At 36.6% G+C, this 22,136-nt stretch overlaps 1 protein-coding gene across 2 annotated transcripts in view; it reads right to left on the bottom strand.

Annotated features, from left to right (window-relative positions):
- The window catches only part of LOC110443509 (prolow-density lipoprotein receptor-related protein 1-like), a 92,193-nt gene extending 78,748 nt beyond the window's left edge, over positions 1-13,445 (bottom strand). Inside the window, exon 1 of one of the 2 annotated variants that reach the window (XM_021487777.1) lies at positions 13,007-13,445. In XM_021487777.1, the coding sequence (XP_021343452.1) occupies positions 13,007-13,061 (55 nt within the window). In that variant the 5' untranslated portion in view covers positions 13,062-13,445. Of the gene's footprint in view, positions 1-11,678; positions 12,028-13,006 lie in introns of those variants that run through there. The other variant, XM_021487768.1, reaches the window with a different exon arrangement.
- Positions 13,446-22,136: the final 8,691 nt, after the last annotated feature.

The raw sequence follows: 22,136 nt of genomic DNA, 5'->3' as shown, positions 1-22,136 counted from the left end.
TACAAGGGATATCACCGAGAGGTTGTCATCACAATGATTAAATTACGTTATACAAGGGATATCACCGAGAGGTTGTCATCACAATGATTAACATGACTTATGCAAGGGATATCACCGAGAGGTTGATAAGAGCACAATTAACATGACATTATACCAGCGATATTATCGAAAGGTATTTTGCAGGACACAGGCGATATTACCGAATTGTGTTTACAACATATGTAACAGAATATTTTGTTTTGTTGGTAAGTATAGATTGTATAGAGCTTGGAATTGCTCAACCATCTAGATGCTTTTGTGTGACTTTGGGATGACTACCACGATATGCACCATGGTAACTTAATCAGACAAAGTAAACCGTACGTAAACTTTGGTTTAAAATATGTACAAGCTGGCTACAGTAAAATTGTTGTCAATTCGGCTTCGCTTTAATTGCATAATATGACGATCAAATCGAATCACATTTAATCTTTTTATTCATTTATTACAACTAAGTGTACATTTTAGTATAACGTAGCCGCATCGATGGTTTTTATTGTTGCCAATTCTTACTAATACATATTGTACTAGTCCACAAACGTCACAAGGAGACATTTCACTACTTGTATTCAGGCGAAAACATGAAAAAATAACACAAAGAATACCTAGACAATGTGATGATTAACACAAAGGATACCTAGACAAAGTGATGATAAACACAAAGGATACCTAGACAACGTGATGATTAACACAAAGAATACCTAGACAACGTGATGATAAACACAAAGGATACCTAGACAACGTGATGATTAACACAAAGGATGACTAGACAACGTGTAATTAACACAGAGAATACCTAGACAACGTGATGATTAACACAACGAATACCTAGACAACGTGATGATTAACACAGAGAATACCAAGACAACGTGATGATTAACACAAAGAATACCTAGACAACGTGATGATTAACACAGAGAATACCAAGACAACGTGATGATTAACACAACGAATACCTAGACAACAGGATGATTAACACAAAGAATACCTAGACAATGTGATGATTAACACAAAGAATACCTAGACAATGTGATGATTAACACAGAGAATACCAAGACATCGTGATGATTAACACAACGAATACCTAGACACCGTGATGATTAACACAACGAATACCTAGACAGCGTGATGATTAACACAAAGAATACCAAGACAACGTGGTGATTAACACAAAGAATACCTAGACAATGTGATGATTAACACAAAGAATACCTAGACAACGCGATGATTAACACAACGAATACCTAGACAACGTGATGATTAACACAAAGAATACCTAGACAACGTGATAATTAACACAAAGAATACCAAGACAACGTGATGATTAACACAAAGGATACCTAGACAACGTGATGATTAACACAAAGAATACCTAGACAACGTGATGATTAACACAAAGAATACCTAGACAACGTGATGATTAACACAAAGGATACCTAAACAAAGTGATGATTTACACAAAGGATGCCTAGACAACGTGATGATTAACACAAAAAATACCTAGACAACGTGATGATTTACACAAAGGATGCCTAGACAAAGTGATGATAAACACAAAGAAGACCTAGACAACGTGATGATTAACACAAAAAATACCTAGACAACGTGATGATTAACACAAAAAATACCTAGACAACGTGATGATTAACACAAAAAATACCTAGACAACGTGATGATTAACACAAAGAATACCTAGACAACGTGATGATTAACACAAAGAATACCTAGACAACGTGATGATTAACACAAAGAATACCTAGACAACGTGATGATTAACACAAAGAATACCTAGACAACGTGATGATTAACACAAAGAATACCTAGACAACGTGATGATTAACACAAAGAATACCTAGACAACGTGATGATTAACACAAAGAATACCTAGACAACGTGATGATTAACACAAAGAATACCTAGACAACGTGATGATTAACACAAAGAATACCTAGACAACGTGATGATTAACACAAAGAATACCTAGACAACGTGATGATTAACACAAAGAATACCTAGACAACGTGATGATTAACACAAAGAATACCTAGACAACGTGATGATTAACACAAAGAATACCTAGACAACGTGATGATTAACACAAAGAATACCTAGACAACGTGATGATTAACACAAAGAATACCTAGACAACGTGATGATTAACACAAAGAATACCTAGACAACGTGATGATTAACACAAAGAATACCTAGACAACGTGATGATTAACACAAAGAATACCTAGACAACGTGATGATTAACACAAAGAATACCTAGACAACGTGATGATTAACACAAAGAATACCTAGACAACGTGATGATTAACACAAAGAATACCTAGACAACGTGATGATTAACACAAAGAATACCTAGACAACGTGATGATTAACACAAAGAATACCTAGACAACGTGATGATTAACACAAAGAATACCTAGACAACGTGATGATTAACACAAAGAATACCTAGACAACGTGATGATTAACACAAAGAATACCTAGACAACGTGATGATTAACACAAAGAATACCTAGACAACGTGATGATTAACACAAAGAATACCTAGACAACGTGATGATTAACACAAAGAATACCTAGACAACGTGATGATTAACACAAAGAATACCTAGACAACGTGATGATTAACACAAAGAATACCTAGACAACGTGATGATTAACACAAAGAATACCTAGACAACGTGATGATTAACACAAAGAATACCTAGACAACGTGATGATTAACACAAAGAATACCTAGACAACGTGATGATTAACACAAAGAATACCTAGACAACGTGATGATTAACACAAAGAATACCTAGACAACGTGATGATTAACACAAAGAATACCTAGACAACGTGATGATTAACACAAAGAATACCTAGACAACGTGATGATTAACACAAAGAATACCTAGACAACGTGATGATTAACACAAAGAATACCTAGACAACGTGATGATTAACACAAAGAATACCTAGACAACGTGATGATTAACACAAAGAATACCTAGACAACGTGATGATTAACACAAAGAATACCTAGACAACGTGATGATTAACACAAAGAATACCTAGACAACGTGATGATTAACACAAAGAATACCTAGACAACGTGATGATTAACACAAAGAATACCTAGACAACGTGATGATTAACACAAAGAATACCTAGACAACGTGATGATTAACACAAAAAATACCTAGACAACGTGATGATTAACACAAAGAATACCTAGACAACGTGATTATTTACACAAAAAATACCTAGACAACGTGATGATTAACACAAAAAATACTTGGACAACGTGATGATTAACACAAAAGATGCCTAGAAAACCTGATGATTAACACAAAGGATACCTAGACAACGTGATGATAAACACAAAGGATGCCTAGACAACGTGATGATTAACACAAAGGATGCCTAGACAACGTGACGATTAACACAAAGAATACCTAGACAACGTGATGATTAACACAAAGAATACCTAGACAACGTGATTATTTACACAAAGAATACCTAGACAACGTGATGATTAACACAAAGGATGCCTAGACAACGTGATTATTAACACAAAGGATACCCAGACAACGTGATGATTAACACAAAGGATGCCTAGACAACGTGATGAGTAACACAAAGGATGCCTAGACAACGTGATGATTAACCCAAAGGATACCTAGACAACGTGATTATTAACACAAAGGATGCCTAGACATTGTGATGATTAACACAAAGGATACCTAGACAACGTGATTATTAACACAAAGGATGCCTAGACAACGTGATGATTAACACAAAAAATACCTAGACAACGTGATGATTAACACAAAGGATACCTAGACAACGTGATGATTAACACAAAGGATACCTAGACAACGTGATGATTAACACAAAGAATACCTAGACAACGTGATGATTAACACAAAGGATGCCTATACAATGTTATGATTAACACAAAGGATGCCTAGACAACGTGATGATTAACACAAAAAATACTTGGACAACGTGATGATTAAATGCCTATACAATGTTATGATTAACACAAAGGAAGCCTAGACAACGTGATGATAAACAGAGAATACCAAGACAACGTGATGATTATCAAAAAGGATGCCTAGACAAAGTGATGATTTACACAAATGATGCCTAGACAACGTGATGATAAACAGAGAATACCAAGACAACGTGATGATTATCAAAAAGGATGCCTAGACAACCTGATGATAAACACAAAGGATACCTACACAACGTTATGATTAACACAAAGGAAGCCTAGACAACGTGATGATAAACAGAGAATACCAAGACAACGTGATGATTAACACAAAGGATACCTAGACAACGTGATTATTAACACAAAGGATACCTACACAACGTTATGATTAACACAAAGGATGCCTAGACAACGTGATTATTAACACAAAGGATACCTAGACAATGTGATGATTAACACTAAGAATACCTAGACAACGTAATGATTAACACAAAGAATACCGAGACAACGTGATGATTAACGCAAAGAATACCTAGACAAAGTGATGATAAACACAAAGGATACCTAGTCAACGTGATGATTAACACAAGGAATACCTAGACAACGTGAGGATTAACACAAAGAATACCGAGACAACGTGATGATTAACGCAAAGGATATCTAGACAAAGTGATGATTAACTCAAAGGAAACCTAGACAACGTGATGATAACACAAAGGATACCTAGACAATGTGATGATTAGCACAAAGGATACCTAGACAACGTTATGATTAACACAAAGGATACTAGACAACGTGATGATTACCACAAAGGATACCTAGACAATGTGATGATTAACACTAAGAATACCTAGACAAAGTGATGATAAACACAAATGATACCTAGACAACGAGATGATTAACACAAATGATGCCTAGACAACGTGATACACAAAGGATGCCTAGACAATGAGATGATTAACACAAAGAATGCCTAGACAACGTGATGGTTAACACAAAGGATGCCTAGATTCCTAGACAACGTGATGCTTAACACAAAGGATGCCTAGATTCCTAGACAACGTGATGCTTAACACAAAGGATGCCTAGATTCCTAGACAACGTGATGATTACCACAAAGGATACCTAGACAATGTGATGATTCCCACAAAGAATACCTAGACAAAGTGATGATAAACACAAAGGATGTCTAGACAACGTGATGATTACCACAAAGGATGCCTAGACAAAGTGATGATTTACACAAAGAATACCTGGACAACGTGATGATTAACAAGGATACCTAGACAACGTGACGATTAACACAAAGGATGCCTAGATTCCTAGACAACGTGATGCTTAACACAAAGGATGCCTAGATTCCTAGACAACGTGATGCTTAACACAAAGGATGCCTAGACAAAGTGATGATAAACACAAATGATACCTAGACAACGAGATGATTAACACAAAAGATGCCTAGACAACGTGATTATTAACAAAAAGGATACCTAGACAAAGAGATGATAAACACAAAGGATGCCTAGATTCCTAGACAACGTGATGCTTAACACAAAGGATGCCTAGATTCCTAGACAACGTGATGCTTAACACAAAGGATGCCTAGATTCCTAGACAACGTGATGATTTACACAAAGAATACCTGGACAACGTGATGATTTACACTAAGAATACCTAGACAACGTGAGGAGGAACACAAAGAATACCTAGACAAAGTGATGATAAACACAAATGATACCTAGACAACGAGATGATTAACACAAAAGATGCCTAGACAACGTGATTATTTACACAAAGAATACCTGGACAACGTGATGATTAACACAGAGAATACCAAGACAACGTGATGATTAAAACAAAGGATGCCTCGACAACGTGATGATTAACAAGGATACCTAGACAACGTGACGATTAACACAAAGGATGCCTAGATTCCTAGACAACGTGATGATTTACACTAAGAATACCTAGACAACGTGAGGAGGAACACAAAGAATACCTAGACACCGTGACGATTAACACAAAGGATGCCTAGATTCCTAGACAACGTGATGCTTAACACAAAGGATGCCTAGATTCCTAGACAACGTGATGCTTAACACAAAGGATGCCTAGATTCCTAGACAACGTGATGCTTAACACAAAGGATGCCTAGATTCCTAGACAACGTGATGCTTAACACAAAGGATGCCTAGACAATGAGATGATTAACACAAAGAATTCCTAGACAACGTGATGATTTACACAAAGGATCCCTAGACAACGTGATGATTTACACTAAGAATACCTAGACAAAGTGATGATAAACACAAAGGATGCCTACTAGACAACGTGATGATTATTTACACAAAGGATTCCTAGACAACGTGATGATTTACACACAGCATACCTAGACAACGTGATGTAGACAACGTGATGATTAACACAAAGAATGCCTAGACAACGTGATGATTAAAACAAAGGATGCCTCGACAACGTGATGATTAACATAAAGGATACCTAGACAACGTAATGATTAACACAAAGAATACCTGGACAACGTGATGATTAACATAAAGGAGACCTAGACAACGTGATGATACACAAAGGATACCTACACAACGTGATGATTAACACAAAAAATACTTGGACAACGAGATGATTAACACAAAAGATGCCTAGACAACGTGATGGTTAACACAAAGGATGCCTAGACAAAGTAATGATTAACACAAAAAATACCTAGACAACGTAATGATTAACACAAAGAATACAAAGGCAACGTGATGATTAACACAAAAAATACTTGGACAACGAGATGATTAACACAAAAGATGCCTAGACAACGTGATACACAAAGGATGCCTAGACAAAGTAATGATTAACACAAAAAATACCTAGACAACGTGATGATAACACAAAGGATACCTAGATAACGGGATGATTAACACAAAGGAGACCTAGACAACGTGATGATTATCACAAAGGATACCTAGACATCGTGATGATTAACACAAAGTATACCTAGACAACGTGATGTAGACAACGTGATGATTAATACAAAGGATACCTAGACAATGTGATGATTAGCACAAAGGATACCTAGACATCGTGATGATTAACACAAAGTATGCCTAGACAACGTGATGATAAACAGAGAATACCAAGACAACGTGATGATTAACGCAAAGGATACCTAGACAAAGAGATGATAAACACAAAGGATACCTAGTCAACGTGATGATTAACACAGAGAATACCAAGACAACGTGATGATTAACGCAAAGAATACCTAGACAAAGTGATGATAAACACAAAGGATGTCTAGACAACGTGATGATTACCACAAAGGATGCCTAGACAATGTGATGATTCCCACAAAGAATACCTAGACAAAGTGATGATTAACTCAAAGGAAACCTAGACAACGTGATGATAAACAGAGAATACCAAGACAACGTGATGATTAAAACAAAGGATGCCTCGACAACGTGATGATTAACATAAAGAATACCTAGACAACGTAATGATTAACACAAAGAATACCAAGACAACGTGATGATTAACGCAAAGGATACCTAGACAAAGTGATTATTTACACAAAGGATGCCTATACAACGTGATAATTAACATAAAGGATACCTAGACAACGTTATGATTAACACAAAGGATGCCTAGATTCCTAGACAACGTGATGATTACCACAAAGGATGCCTAGACAAAGTGATGATAAACACAAAGGATGTCTAGACAACGTGATGATTACCACAAAGGATACCTAGACAATGTGATGATTAACACAAAGGAGACCTAGACAAAGTGATTATCAACACAAAGGATACCTAGAGAACGTGATGATTAACACAAGGATGCCTAGACAAAGTAATGATTAACACAAAAAATACTTGGACAACGAGATGATTAACACAAAGAATACAAAGGCAACGTGATGATTAACACAGAGAATACCAAGACAACGTGATGATTAAAACAAAGGATGCCTCGACAACGTGATGATTAACAAAAAGGATACCTAGACAACGTTATTATTAACACAAAGGATACCTACACAACGTGATGATTAACACAGAGAATACCAAGACAACGTGATGATTAACACAAAGAATACCTAGACAAAGTGATGATTAACACAAAGGAGACCTAGACAACGTGATGATTAACACAAAGGATACCTAGACAACGTGATGATTAACACAAAGAATACAAAGACAACGTGATGATTAACACAAAGGAGACCTAGAAAAAAAAACCCTGAAAATTTACACAAAGGAGACCTAGCAAAACTGACAATTTACACAAAGGATATCCAGAAAAAGTGATGATAAACACAACGGTATGTTTAGTTAAAATATATACCTACTTTTACGTGTGTACCGTATGCATCTGATGCATATACACGTTTAAAAGTCAACCCGACTGCTCAAAACAAAGATTATATCATCTCCATTTTTATATATGAACGATTTGTCGATATCAATCAAGATTCTCACCGAAATAGAAAGATAGATGCATGTAACGCTCGTTAAGAAGGTTTATGAAGATTTCCAAACTGAGTGATGACGACATACATGTAGAGGGCGGATAAAGTCTTCATCACTGAGGGATGATAACATACATATAGAGGGCGGATACAGTCTTCATCACTGAGGGATGACAACATACATGTAGAGGGCGGATAAAGTCTTCATCACTGAGGGATGACGACATACATGTAGAAGGCGGATAAAGACTTCATCACTGAGGGATTATAACATACATATAGAGGGAAGGTGAAGGCTTCATCATTGATGGATGATAACATCCATATAGAGGGAAGGTGAAGACTCCATCACTGAGGGATGACAACATCCATATAGAGGGAAGGTGAAGACTTCATCACTGAGGGCTGATAACATACATATAGAGGGAAGGCGAAGACTTCATCACTGAGGGATTATAACATACATATAGAGGGAAGGCGAAGACTTCATCACTGAGGGATTATAACATACATATAGAGGGAAGGTGAAGGCTTCATCATTGATGGATGATAACATACATATAGAGGGAAGGTGAAGACTCCATCACTGAGGGATGACAACATCCATATAGAGGGAAGGTGAAGACTTCATCACTGAGGGCTGATAACATACATATAGAGGGAAGGTGAAGACCTCATCACTGAGGGCTGATAACATACATATAGAGGGAAGGCGAAGACTTCATCACTGAGGGATGGGAAGGTGAAGACTTCATCTCTGAGGGCTGATAACATCCATATAGAGGGAAGGGGAAGGCTTCATCATTGATGGATGATAACATACATATAGAGGGAAGGTGAAGACTCCATCACTGAGGGATGACAACATAATATAGAGGGAAGGTGAAGACTTCATCACTGAGGGATGATAACATACATGTAGAGGGCGGATAAAGTTTTCATCACTAAGGGATGACGACATACATGTAGAGGGCGGATAAAGACTTCATCACTGAGGGATTATAACATACATATAGAGGGACGGTGAAGACTTCATCACTGAGGGCTGACAACATACATATAGAGGGAAGGTGAAGACTTCATCACTGAGGGCTGACAACATACATATAGAGGGAAGGTGAAGACTTCATCACTGAGGGCTGATAACATACATATAGATGGAAGGCGAAGACTTCATCACTGAGGGATTATAACATACATATAAAGGGAAGGTGAAGGCTTCATCATTGATGGATGATAACATACATATAGAGGGAAGGTGAAAACTTCATCACTGAGGGATGATAACATACATATAAAGGGAAGGTGATGACTTCATCACTGAGGGATTATAACATACATATAGAGGGAAGGTGAAGACTTCATCACTGAGGGATGACAACATACATATAGAGGGAAGGTGAAGATTTCATCACTGAGGGATGACAACATACATATTTAGAGGGAAGGCGAAGACTTCATCACTGAGGGATTATAACATACATATAGAGGGAAGGTGAAGACTTCATCACTGAGGGATGATAACATACATATAGAGGGAAGGTGAAGGCTTCATCACTGAGGGATGATAACATACATATAAAGGGAAGGTGATGACTTCATCACTGAGGGATTATAACATACATATAGAGGGAAGGTGAAGACTTCATCACTGAGGGATGATAACATACATATAGAGGGAAGGCGAAGACTTCATCACTAAGGGATGACAACATACATATAGAGGGAAGGCGAAAACTTCTTCCCTGAGGGATGACAACATACATATAGAGGGAAGGTGAAGACTCCATCACTGAGGGATGCCAACATACATATAGAGGGAAGGTGAAGGCTCCATCACTGAGGGATGACAACATACATATAGAGGGAAGGTGAAGACTTCATCATTGATGGATGATAACATACATCAAGAGGGAAGGCGAAGACTTCATCACTGAGGGGTGACAACATAAGGTGAAGATGAAGACAGGTAAAAACTGACCACTACTTTATAATGTTATTTTTATGTAAAACGCTACATTAAAACTACCATGAGAAAAAATTACAAGTAGCCCATAAGGTCGAAGCCTGGTAAATTTAACAAAAGGCAGGCCACGAGAAAGTTTGTCTGAATAATCAGATCTGTTACCTGTCATGAGGTTATTTTTCTTTGGGGAATCACGTTTAATTCCACAGTAAAATTTCATTTTAAAGCAACCAGCAGACTATGCAGGTAAGCAATTCTAACTGTTTGATCGGAGGAAACTGTAGTCAAATGAAACATGGTGTCAGCGTCTCCAAGTTAGGCAATTAGCTATTGGCAAACAAATTAGGAGACCCAGGGTCATCTTTGAGAGTGATAGTGATGACGTATAACTTACATCGGTGGTGTATATTTGATTATCAGGATAAGTGGTGACACGACAACTCGGCATTTTCCCCCACTCCCCACCATTTTAGATTCGGCGCTTATCAACAACGCGTAGTGATTAAAATAAGTAATTAAATAATTTGATTATGAGGTTTTACAGTTTATCAAAATATCTTCTAAGAGGACTATACTTTGTCGTAAAAGCTTTTCTAGACATGCTATTGGGAAAATGATGCAGATCAAGTATTGTGAGCTTGATGTGTCACTTTTTGTAACAAAATGTAATAAACAGAATATCTGACAGTGTCTTCAATAATACCGACATATTTCACTCGTCTTGCTGCGCACTCGTGATATATATAAATATTAGCCACACCCGTGAAATATATTTGGGATTACTAAAGACACTGTTAGAAATCTTCTATATATATTTACACACATGTCACTACTTTACAGGGCTATTTAAATGTACAGACATGCCACTACTATATCATTTTACATATAAATACAACCATACCACTACTTTATAATGTTATATATATGTACGAGCATACCACTACTTTATAATGTTATATATATATACAAACATACCATTACTTTATAATGTTAGTTAAATGTTCAAACGTATTTTATTTTCTAGGAGTATGTCCGGTAAATATCAAATATTTTATACGACTTTATATTTTTCCGATTGTAAAATCAAAATCCTAAAGTATGAACAAATATCCCAAGAAGTACTTGAACTCCTATAGAAATAGCTGATAAATATCCTTATTAACGTGATGATGTCCTGATGTAACCCTTACATTACCTACCTTGACATAACCCGGTCATAATTCCGCAATAGAAACACATAAACACACGCCATAGACAAGTTCTCTGTAAAGAGTTCATCTTTACATTAGCAAAAGCACCAATCACACAAGCGTTATGCAGTAACGTTACGATACGGCAGGGATGTTCCTGTCCAGGACCATGTTGCTACTAGCTGTCTTATGGATTGACACTACAACAAACTCTGCTGAACGCTTAGCTGTCTGGACTAATCAACTTCCTGGTAAATGTCCATATATAGCAACATCCTCAAATACACAGAAATTGTGTTAGTCTGGGTATAATATAGCTAATAAAGGCAAGTATTTTCGTCATTGAACGACGACGCTGTTGTGACATCCGTTAACGAGAACGAGGAAGTCAAATTTGGGGTTTCTCACCAAAGCACATAAGGATACATGTGATTTGTTTTTTTTGCACCCAATTGTTTTTTTCCAGTTGACTAATAGGTAAGCTTCGTACGTAAATAACTCCAGAAAGGCATTAGTATTAAGTTGTATCATATCTTAAACAAATTGCTGGACATCGGTGGCTGATGCACACTGCTTCTGTTGCACGTACCATCAATTAATAATTGAATATATAACATAATAACTGGTTAGCAAGAACATGTTACTGCAGCAAAAGTGTTGGGGTTTGTAGCGCAATATTGTTTGTTGCAATCTTATTTACCAGACAAATTGGACATTGATTGTAATATTTCACTATTTCAGTTAAGTTTGACCGGACAAACCTATTTTTGGAAAGCAAAAAATATATATAAGTATTTGTGGTTATTTTGAGCTAGCACCACTAAAAGGTAGGATGAGCTGTATGCGATAGAGCATACTAAATTAACCTAACATTAGCATACGTTTGGTTGGTATATCAAGCATAGCATTGATAGAGCTGACTCTTAGTATATGTGTAACTAACGATCTGTTAACGGCGCCTCAATCGTGAAGTGAGTAGATATCAGAGTGAGGTATTGATACTGTACCTGTGAAATTGATGGATTTTATACATAATTTGTAAATTTCGTTAATCGAGCTCAAGGTATAAATTTTGCTCAGTCAAGCAATGGTGTTTTACGTTTGTGTAACAAGGATCAATATTAACAAATGTGATACATAGACCTGAACATTAAACTATCGTTGTTAACTGAAAATAAAAAAACCCAGTTGTTTTCAAGTATATCTTATACCATAAACTAAACAAGGAAGGAATAAGTAGTTAGAAGATAGATAGTAATAGAGGAAATGAGGGACTAATATCACGTGGAAATTGATGTCAGTTTCTTTCTCAAAGCTTTTACTACTTCCAAGCTTACCTTCGGTGTTGACACTTGCTATCAGGATGACTACCAACCCGCTATACAGCAACATTGTTACAACTCAAAACCTGTATAAACCGTCGAAAACTAAGGTAACCGGTCACACACTTATGGCCGCTTCTATAGACACATATAAACTGTCAAATGTCCGTTTGACGGCTACCAAGGACACAGCTCAACTGTCCATTCTCCCCTTGTCGATTACAATTGAAACGAATCAACTGTCCACTGTATATATATGGCAACTACAGTGCCAGATCAGCTGTCCAATGTATATATATGGTAACTGCAGTGCCAGATCAACTCTCCAATAATCTTGATGGCTACTATGGATAAAGCTCAACAATTCAATGTCTTTGTAACGGTTACTGTAGACACAAGTCAACCGCCCAATGTCCTTTTCGTGGCGCTAATGACGTCACAGCTCAACTGTCCTATGTCTCTCTGACGGTTACTGTAGTGACACCCACCTATTCAATATACTTATGGCAGATGTTTTGACAATTAAATGCGTCGTCTTTGCCGGTACTTGTGTATTAATTGGTAGATGTGTATTGCGTTTGTTGAAGAAATACTTGTGCTACAATGAGTGGAGCTCTTGATAGTCTACTTATACATTTGTACCAATGGTGCAATTGTTGGGTTCTGTCTCGCTGTCATGCTAGACCGTAATTATTGGAACATAGACGGAATCCTTGATCCAAAGGACGTTGGTTTTACTGTTCTGTCATGAAAAAGTGCAATATGATGTATTCTTTATTGTACAAACTACCAACGCACGTTTTATCCATTTATTTCACCATGTTTTTGAATTAAACAATCTTATTCGGGATTAATTACATGCATTAATAATTGAGGAAGCGTTTTGGATAGTCATTGGTATATGAAACGAAACAACAATGTACAATTTTGTATCAGAATTTATGCACTTATACACTTTGTAAATTTGTTTCATACTGCAGACCCCAATGACTATCAAAACAGCTCCTATTATTTCCTTATGCAGTTCTGTTGACATATGAAAGCCGTTCCGGGAGAATACTAAATGACACGCAGACATGTTATTCAAACTCAAAATTTATAAAACAGGTAGAAATATGAAAAAAATAAAAATTAACACCAGAGACATTTTAAAATAATGTAGGGGTAATTAAATCTGGTTTCTCTGGTAAAGTATAAATACCTTCTTCTTCTTCTTCTTCTTCTTCTACTTCTTCTGCTTCTTCCTCTTCTTCTTCTTCTTCTTCTTCTTCTTCTTTTTCTTCTTCTTCTTCTTCTACTTCTTCTTCCTCTTTTCTCCTTCTTCTTTTTCGACTTCTTCTTCTTCTTCTTCTTCTTCTTCTTCTTCTTCTTCTTCTTCTTCTTCTTCTTCTTCTTCTTCTTCTTCTTCTTCTTCTTCTTCTTCTTCTTCTTCTTCTTCTTCTTCTTCTTCTTCTTCTTCTTCTTCTTCTTCTTCTTCTTCTTCTTCTTCTTCTTCTTCTTCTTCTTCTTCTTCTTCTTCTTCTTCTTCTTCTTCTTCTTCTTCTTCTTCTTCTTCTTCTTCTTCTTCTTCTTCTTCTTCTTCTTCTTCTTCTTCTTCTTCTTCTTCTTCTTCTTCTTCTTCTTCTTCTTCTTCTTCTTCTTCTTCTTCTTCTTCTTCTTCTTCTTCTTCTTCTTCTTCTTCTTCTTCTTCTTCTTCTTCTTCTTCTTCTTCTTCTTCTTCTTCTTCTTCTTCTTCTTCTTCTTCTTCTTCTTCTTCTTCTTCTTCTTCTTCTTCTTCTTCTTCTTCTTCTTCTTCTTCTTCTTCTTCTTCTTCTTCTTCTTCTTCTTCTTCTTCTTCTTCTTCTTCTTCTTCTTCTTCTTCTTCTTCTTCTTCTTCTTCTTCTTCTTCTTCTTCTTCTTCTTCTTCTTCTTCTTCTTCTTCTTCTTCTTCTTCTTCTTCTTCTTCTTCTTCTTCTTCTTCTTCTTCTTCTTCTTCTTCTTCTTCTTCTTCTTCTTCTTCTTCTTCTTCTTCTTCTTCTTCTTCTTCTTCTTCTTCTTCTTCTTCTTCTTCTTCTTCTTCTTCTTCTTCTTCTTCTTCTTCTTCTTCTTCTTCTTCTTCTTCTTCTTCTTCTTCTTCTTCTTCTTCTTCTTCTTCTTCTTCTTCTTCTTCTTCTTCTTCTTCTTCTTCTTCTTCTTCTTCTTCTTCTTCTTCTTCTTCTTCTTCTTCTTCTTCTTCTTCTTCTTCTTCTTCTTCTTCTTCTTCTTCTTCTTCTTCTTCTTCTTCTTCTTCTTCTTCTTCTTCTTCTTCTTCTTCTTCTTCTTCTTCTTCTTCTTCTTCTTCTTCTTCTTCTTCTTCTTCTTCTTCTTCTTCTTCTTCTTCTTCTTCTACGAAGGCATCCGGCGTTTAAATCTAGGAAGAAGTCACACTATTGAGTTGTCATGCAGTCGTACAGATGTCTAATGTCCAGCTACCATGGACACATCTTTCTTCACTCAAAAGAGATGTAACCGTAGTCATTCATATCGATATCAAAACAGTCAAGCAGAACATTATATTCCGTTTGTAGACATAATGGTAACCTCAGGAACCATTGGATGTCTACCGTGTTCCAACAACATTTCTGCCTTCCCCTGTCTTTATTACGAACAAAACCTTGTCACTTCTCAAATTCAGTTTAATCTACCAGACCTTCTGATTTTCATACCTCAAAGCAATCTGAAAGAACGCCTAAGTTCTTTAAAAATGAAATACTTCTTTTAGGTGGTCTGAATCTCCACCGGGGTGTTGGCATTCCTAATTGAACAAGCTGTACCTCTCTCCCGGACATTTTGTGATTTGGTTTCAAACGAGGCTGAGTTTATGATGAGCTTATCAGGACTGGTAACAAAAACCAAACAAAGTCCTTTGTTTTTACAGTCAGATTGAGATTTATCGACGATGTGCTGTCTATAAAATGCCTGTGAACCTTTTATATTGTTGAAAATCTACAGGTTTTGACTATGACATACATGTCATTATAACAGGACCATTTCTAAGACAACATTATGACTTTGTCTTGCCTTGACCGTTACTACGAAATAAGGACACACATTTAAGAAAATAATCGGCTGAGATAGCCAAATAACGAAAATAATAATTACCGTCACCTTGCTAAGAAAAATCAGAATATATAAATAAAAAAATAAATAAACGAAAAATGTTTAAAACTATAATCATACATATACACTCCTCACTAAGTTATATTCAGTTCATTAATTTGTTACAGTGATGTGTCTTTAAAAAGGAGGCGACAGTTTGTAGACATTGCAGCAAAGGTTATTTTAGTTTTTTTCTTCTTTATTAGATATGTACATGTTCCGTCTTTTCCTACTGCAGAGTTATCTACTCTTGTGAGCATGTATTGATCGTTACGTCATTGGTTTGTGAGAGTAACGTCATCAATTTTTTAAAAAAACGACGTATCTTTCTCACACAAACCAATGATGTAACAATCAATACCTGCTCACAATAGAAGATAACTCTGCAATACGCAAAGACAGATATTAAACATACATCAAAGCATTTGCTCTCATTTAGATAATAACTGAGATAGCGCATTCTATGTCATTGAAGTGAAAGCTATAAAAGTACGCACTTAACGTGCCCTCCATCATATTGAGGGAGCAAAAGAGTAAGGTTGTAAAATATCAACAGATCATATAGCCTTAACCAGCAAGTCATAGAATACAGTCCTGATAACGGCTTGGGCGGTCATAGTCACATTTACAGTTACGTCGCTAGGGTGGTGAACTAGCTCTCGTCGTCCGGTAAATATGGATTGCTTCCTTGTTTTATGATAACAAGAAGCGATCTTGATTTTGACTAGGGCGGTCACTATCACTTTTCAAAATTATGGCGCTAGGATTGTGAGATAGCTTTCGGCATCCGGTGTGCGTGACTTTCTTCCTTGTTTTGTCTAACAAGTAGCCATTATAACACACTGGCAGTAAAGACTCTCGCATATCTATGACGAAGTATTAAACAAAGCGTAGCCGAATCGAGTCATTTCGGTACATGTATAACAACTATTGTACATACGCTTACAGGGTAAGCGTCTCTTGATTCATCGACAACACTCGCGGTGTAAATTTAGGTTAAATCCAAGTAGTGTTACGACATCATATCGAGAACAAGGCAAGTGACAACTTAATAGCCAAAGCACACTAAGGAGCATAGTATTTTTTTTTTTGTATCAAACAAAGAAATAGCATACATAAAGGCAACTATTTCTTCCCCTTCTTACTTACTTAATTATCTCTTTGTAATAGATATATTTGTTTATAGCTTTTAATAAAAAATATAATGTTTTGGCTAAATATCAAACCCGTGTGGTGTGTTAGTACCAAACTGTTTCTATAAGTAACTATGTAAAGTGTATATTTATGTATACAGTTTCCTGTTTCTGTGCCCAGTCACGACAACTCTGGATAATTAAGCTCATCCGATATCACTTTAAACAATAGCTACACACTTGAATCCTTCACGTGACGAATCAAGAGGGATTGAAAACACAAAATATCATGGTACGTGATTGTCTGTTTCCCTTCCCTCTCCCGGAACTAGCTTACACATACTGAATCCCACCTTCTATACACTTGTAGCACGTCAAAGTATTATTCACGGATGTTATGAAATTAGGGCTGGCCCTTTACATTCTACTCATCACAGGGCTAAGATGTAGCAAAACTCCCCCAGTCACTATATTACTGCTTATTCACACGCCAACCAGCCCGTCTGTCCGGACGTACGCACGACGTTCACACACACACACTCAGCAATGGAAGCACGTACACCACCTCCCTCTCCTCCACACGTTGTTCCTATGCCCTTATACAGTATTTCAAACTCCTTTTCGGGTATCACGCGGCAATCGTAACCGTTTACCTGTCGTTAATGTTAGGTTTGCTAATATACCTTTTTGTGCTTCTCGTACGTATGACGTCTGACGTCTCCTTTGTATTCTTTTATCAAAGACTTTCTATATTTGTTTTAAGGAAATGGACATATAATTTATTTGTGATCGATGGGGAAAACAGATGCCTTTATGAAAAATCTTCTATTACAGGTACATGTATCAGTTAGTTTCGATTACAGAAAAAGCTCTATTCCACTTTGAGATGAATAAATCAGCATTTTTACCAAATCAGTGATTGTGCGGAGATAAGATAATGTATATATACATGTACTCATAACAAGAAATATTCAAAAATTCAAACATAGAAGCAACGACCACACTATGAATTACACAACAATTGCCAGCTACCCTAAGTGGGGTTACCCAAACCACCTCACAAAAGCACTTCTGAGTGCAGCATTCAGAAAGTCTTCCCCACTGGGGATAAGATAATACATATCTATATGAGGCATACTGAATAGTCCTTAATGAGAAGGGTTAGGTTGGTACAGTATGGGGAACTTTACTTTGGATGATTTAGGGATAGATTCAGTTTAGTTATAAAACTTGTGTTGGTGTAGGGAGGTGATAGACATCCCTTATGTAGGGAGGGCTTAATATGTTATACATCCATAATGATAATGTAGGGGGGGGGGGGGATTACTTTTAATATGATAGACATACCTTATGATACATGTAATGTAGGGAGGGCTTATTTATAATATGTTATACATCCCATATGATGATGTAGACATCCCTTATGATGATGGTGGGAGGGCTTACTTATAGTATGATAGACATCCCATATGATGATGTTGGGAAGGCTTGGTTATAGTATGATAGACATCCCATATGATGATGTAAGGAGGGCTACTTATAGTATGATAGACATCCCATTTGATGATGTAGGGAGGGCTTACTTATAGTATGGTAGACATCCCATTTGATGATGTAGGGAGGGCTTACTTATAGTATGATAGACATCCCATATGATGATGTTGGGAAGGCTTTGTTATAGTATGATAGACATCCCATATGATGATGTTGGGAAGGCTTGGTTATAGTATGATAGACATCCCATATGATGATGTAGGGAGGGATTACTTATAGTATAATAGACATCTCATACGATAATGTTGGGAGGGCTTACTTATAGTATGATAGACATTCATTATGATGATGTTGGGAAGGCTTACTTATAGTATAATAGACAACCCATATGATGATGTTGAGAGGGCTTACTTATAGTATGATAGACATCCAATATGATGATGTAGGGAAGGCTTATTTATAGTATGATAGACATCCTATATGATAATGTAGGGAGGGCTTACTTATAGTATGATAGACATCCCATATGATGATGTAGGGAAGGCTTATTTATAGTATGATAGACATCCTATATGATAATGTAGGGAGGGCTTACTTATAGTATGATAGACATCCCTTATGATGATGTTGGGAGGGCTTGGTTATAGTATGATAGACATCCCATATGATGATGTAGGGAGGGCTTACTTATAGCATGATAGCCATCCCATATGATGATGTAGGGAGGGCTTACTTATAGTAAGATATACATCTTATATGATGATGTTGGGAGAGCTTGCTTATAGTATGATAGAATCCCATATGATAATGTAGCGGGGGGCTTATTTATAGTATGATAGACATCACTTATGATATTGTAGGGAAGGCTTACTTATAGTATGATAGACATCCCATATGATAATGTTGGGAGGAATTACTTATAGTATGACAGACATCCCATATGATAATGTAGGGAGGGATTACTTATAGTATGATAGACATCCCATATGATGATGTAATGAGGGCTTACTTATAGAATGATAGCCATCTAATATGATGATGTAAGGAGAGCTTACTTATAGCATGATAGACATCCCATATGATATTGTAAGAAGGGCTTACTTATAATATGATAGACATACCATATGATGATGTAGGAGGGGGGGGGGGCTTACTTATAGTATGATAGACATCCCTTATGATGATGAAGGGAGGGCTTACTTATATTATGATAGACATCTCATATGATGATGTAGGGAGGGATTACTTATAGTTTGATAGACATCCCATATGATGATGTAAGGAGGGATTACTTATAGTATTATAGACATCCCATATGCTAATGTAGGGAGGGACTACTTATAGTGTGATAGACATCCCATATGATGATGTAGGGTGGGATTACTTATAGTATGATAGACATCCCATATGCTCATATGATGATGTAGGGAGGGATTACTTATAGTATGATAGACATCCCATATGATAATGTAGGAAAGGCTTACTTATTGTATGATAGACATCCCATATGATGATGTAAGGAGGGCTTACTTATAGTATGATAGACATCCCATATGATAATGTAGCGGGGGGCTTACTTATCGTATGATAGACATCAATGATGATGTAGGGAAGGCTTACTTATAGTATGATAGACATCCCATATGCTAATGTAGGGAGGGATTACTTATAGTATGATAGACATCGCATATGCTAATGTAGGGAGGGACTACTTATAGTATGATAGACATGCCATATGATGATGTAGGGAGGGATTACTTATCACTTATGATATTGTAGGGAAGGCTTACTTATAGTATGATAGACATCCCATATGCTAATGTAGGGAGGGACTACTTATAGTATGATAGACATCCCATATGATGATATGATGATGTTGAGAGGGCTTACTTATAGTATGATAGACATCCCATATGCTAATGTAAGGAGGGACTACTTATAGTATGATAGACATCCCATATGATAATTTTGGGAGGGATTACTTATAGTATGATAGACATCCCGTATGCTAATGTAGGGAGGGATTACATAGTATGATACACATCCCATATGATGATGTAGGGAGGGATTATTTATAGTATGATAGACATCCCATATGATGATATGATGATGTTGAGAGGGCTTACTTATAGTATGATAGACATCCCATATGCTAATGTAAGGAGGGACTACTTATAGTATGATAGACATCCCATATGGTGATGTAGGGAGGGATTACTTATAGTATGATAGACATCGCATATGCTAATGTAGGGAGGGACTACTTATAGTATGATAGACATCCCATATGATGATGTAGTGAGGGATTACTTATAGTATGATAGACATCCCGTATGCTAATGTAGGGAGGGATTACTTATAGTATGATAGACATCCCATATGCGAATGTAGGGAGGGATTACTTATAGTATGATAGACATCCCATATGATAATTTTGGGAGGGATTACTTATAGTATGATAGACATCACATATGATGATGTAGGGAGGGCTTACTTATAGTATGAGATATACATCCCATATGATAATGTAGGGAGGGTTTACTTAAAGTATGATAGACATCCCATATGATGGTGTAAGGAGGGATTACTTGTAGTATGATAGACATCCCATATGCTAATGTAGGGAGGGACTACTTATAGTATGATAGACATGCCATATGATGATGTAGGGAGGGATTACTTATAGTATGATAGACATCGCATATGCTAATGTAGGGAGGGACTACTTATAGTATGATAGACATGCCATATGATGATGTAGGGAGGGATTACTTATCACTTATGATATTGTAGGGAAGGCTTACTTATAGTATGATAGACATCCCATATGCTAATGTAAGGAGGGACTACTTATAGTATGATAGACATCCCATATGGTGATGTAGGGAATAGTATGATAGACATCCCATATGATGATGTAGGATTACTTATAGTATAATAGACATCTCATATGATGATGTTGGGAGGGCTTACTTATAGTATGATAGACATCCCATATGATAATTTTGGGAGGGATTACTTATAGTATGATAGACATCACGTATGCTAATGTAGGGAGGGATTACTTATAGTATCATAGACATCCCATATGATGATGTAGGGAGGGATTACTTATAGTATAATAGACATCTCATATGATGATGTTGAGAGGGCTTACTTATAGTATGATAGACATCCCATATGCTAATGTAAGGAGGGACTACTTATAGTATGATAGACATCCCATATGATGATGTAAGGAGGGATTACTTATAGTATGATAGACATCCCGTATGCTAATGTAGGGAGGGATTACTTATAGTATGATAGACATCCCATATGCGAATGTAGGGAGGGATTACATAGTATGATACACATCCCATATGATGATCTAAGGAGGGATTACTTAGAGTATGATAGAC

The sequence above is a fragment of the Mizuhopecten yessoensis genome, unplaced genomic scaffold (assembly GCF_002113885.1).
Source record: "Mizuhopecten yessoensis strain PY_sf001 unplaced genomic scaffold, ASM211388v2 scaffold1961, whole genome shotgun sequence".
NCBI classification, from domain to species: domain Eukaryota; kingdom Metazoa; phylum Mollusca; class Bivalvia; order Pectinida; family Pectinidae; genus Mizuhopecten; species Mizuhopecten yessoensis.
The sequence above is the reverse complement of the archived record's forward strand: the minus strand, read 5'-3'. Positions and strand labels throughout refer to the sequence as shown.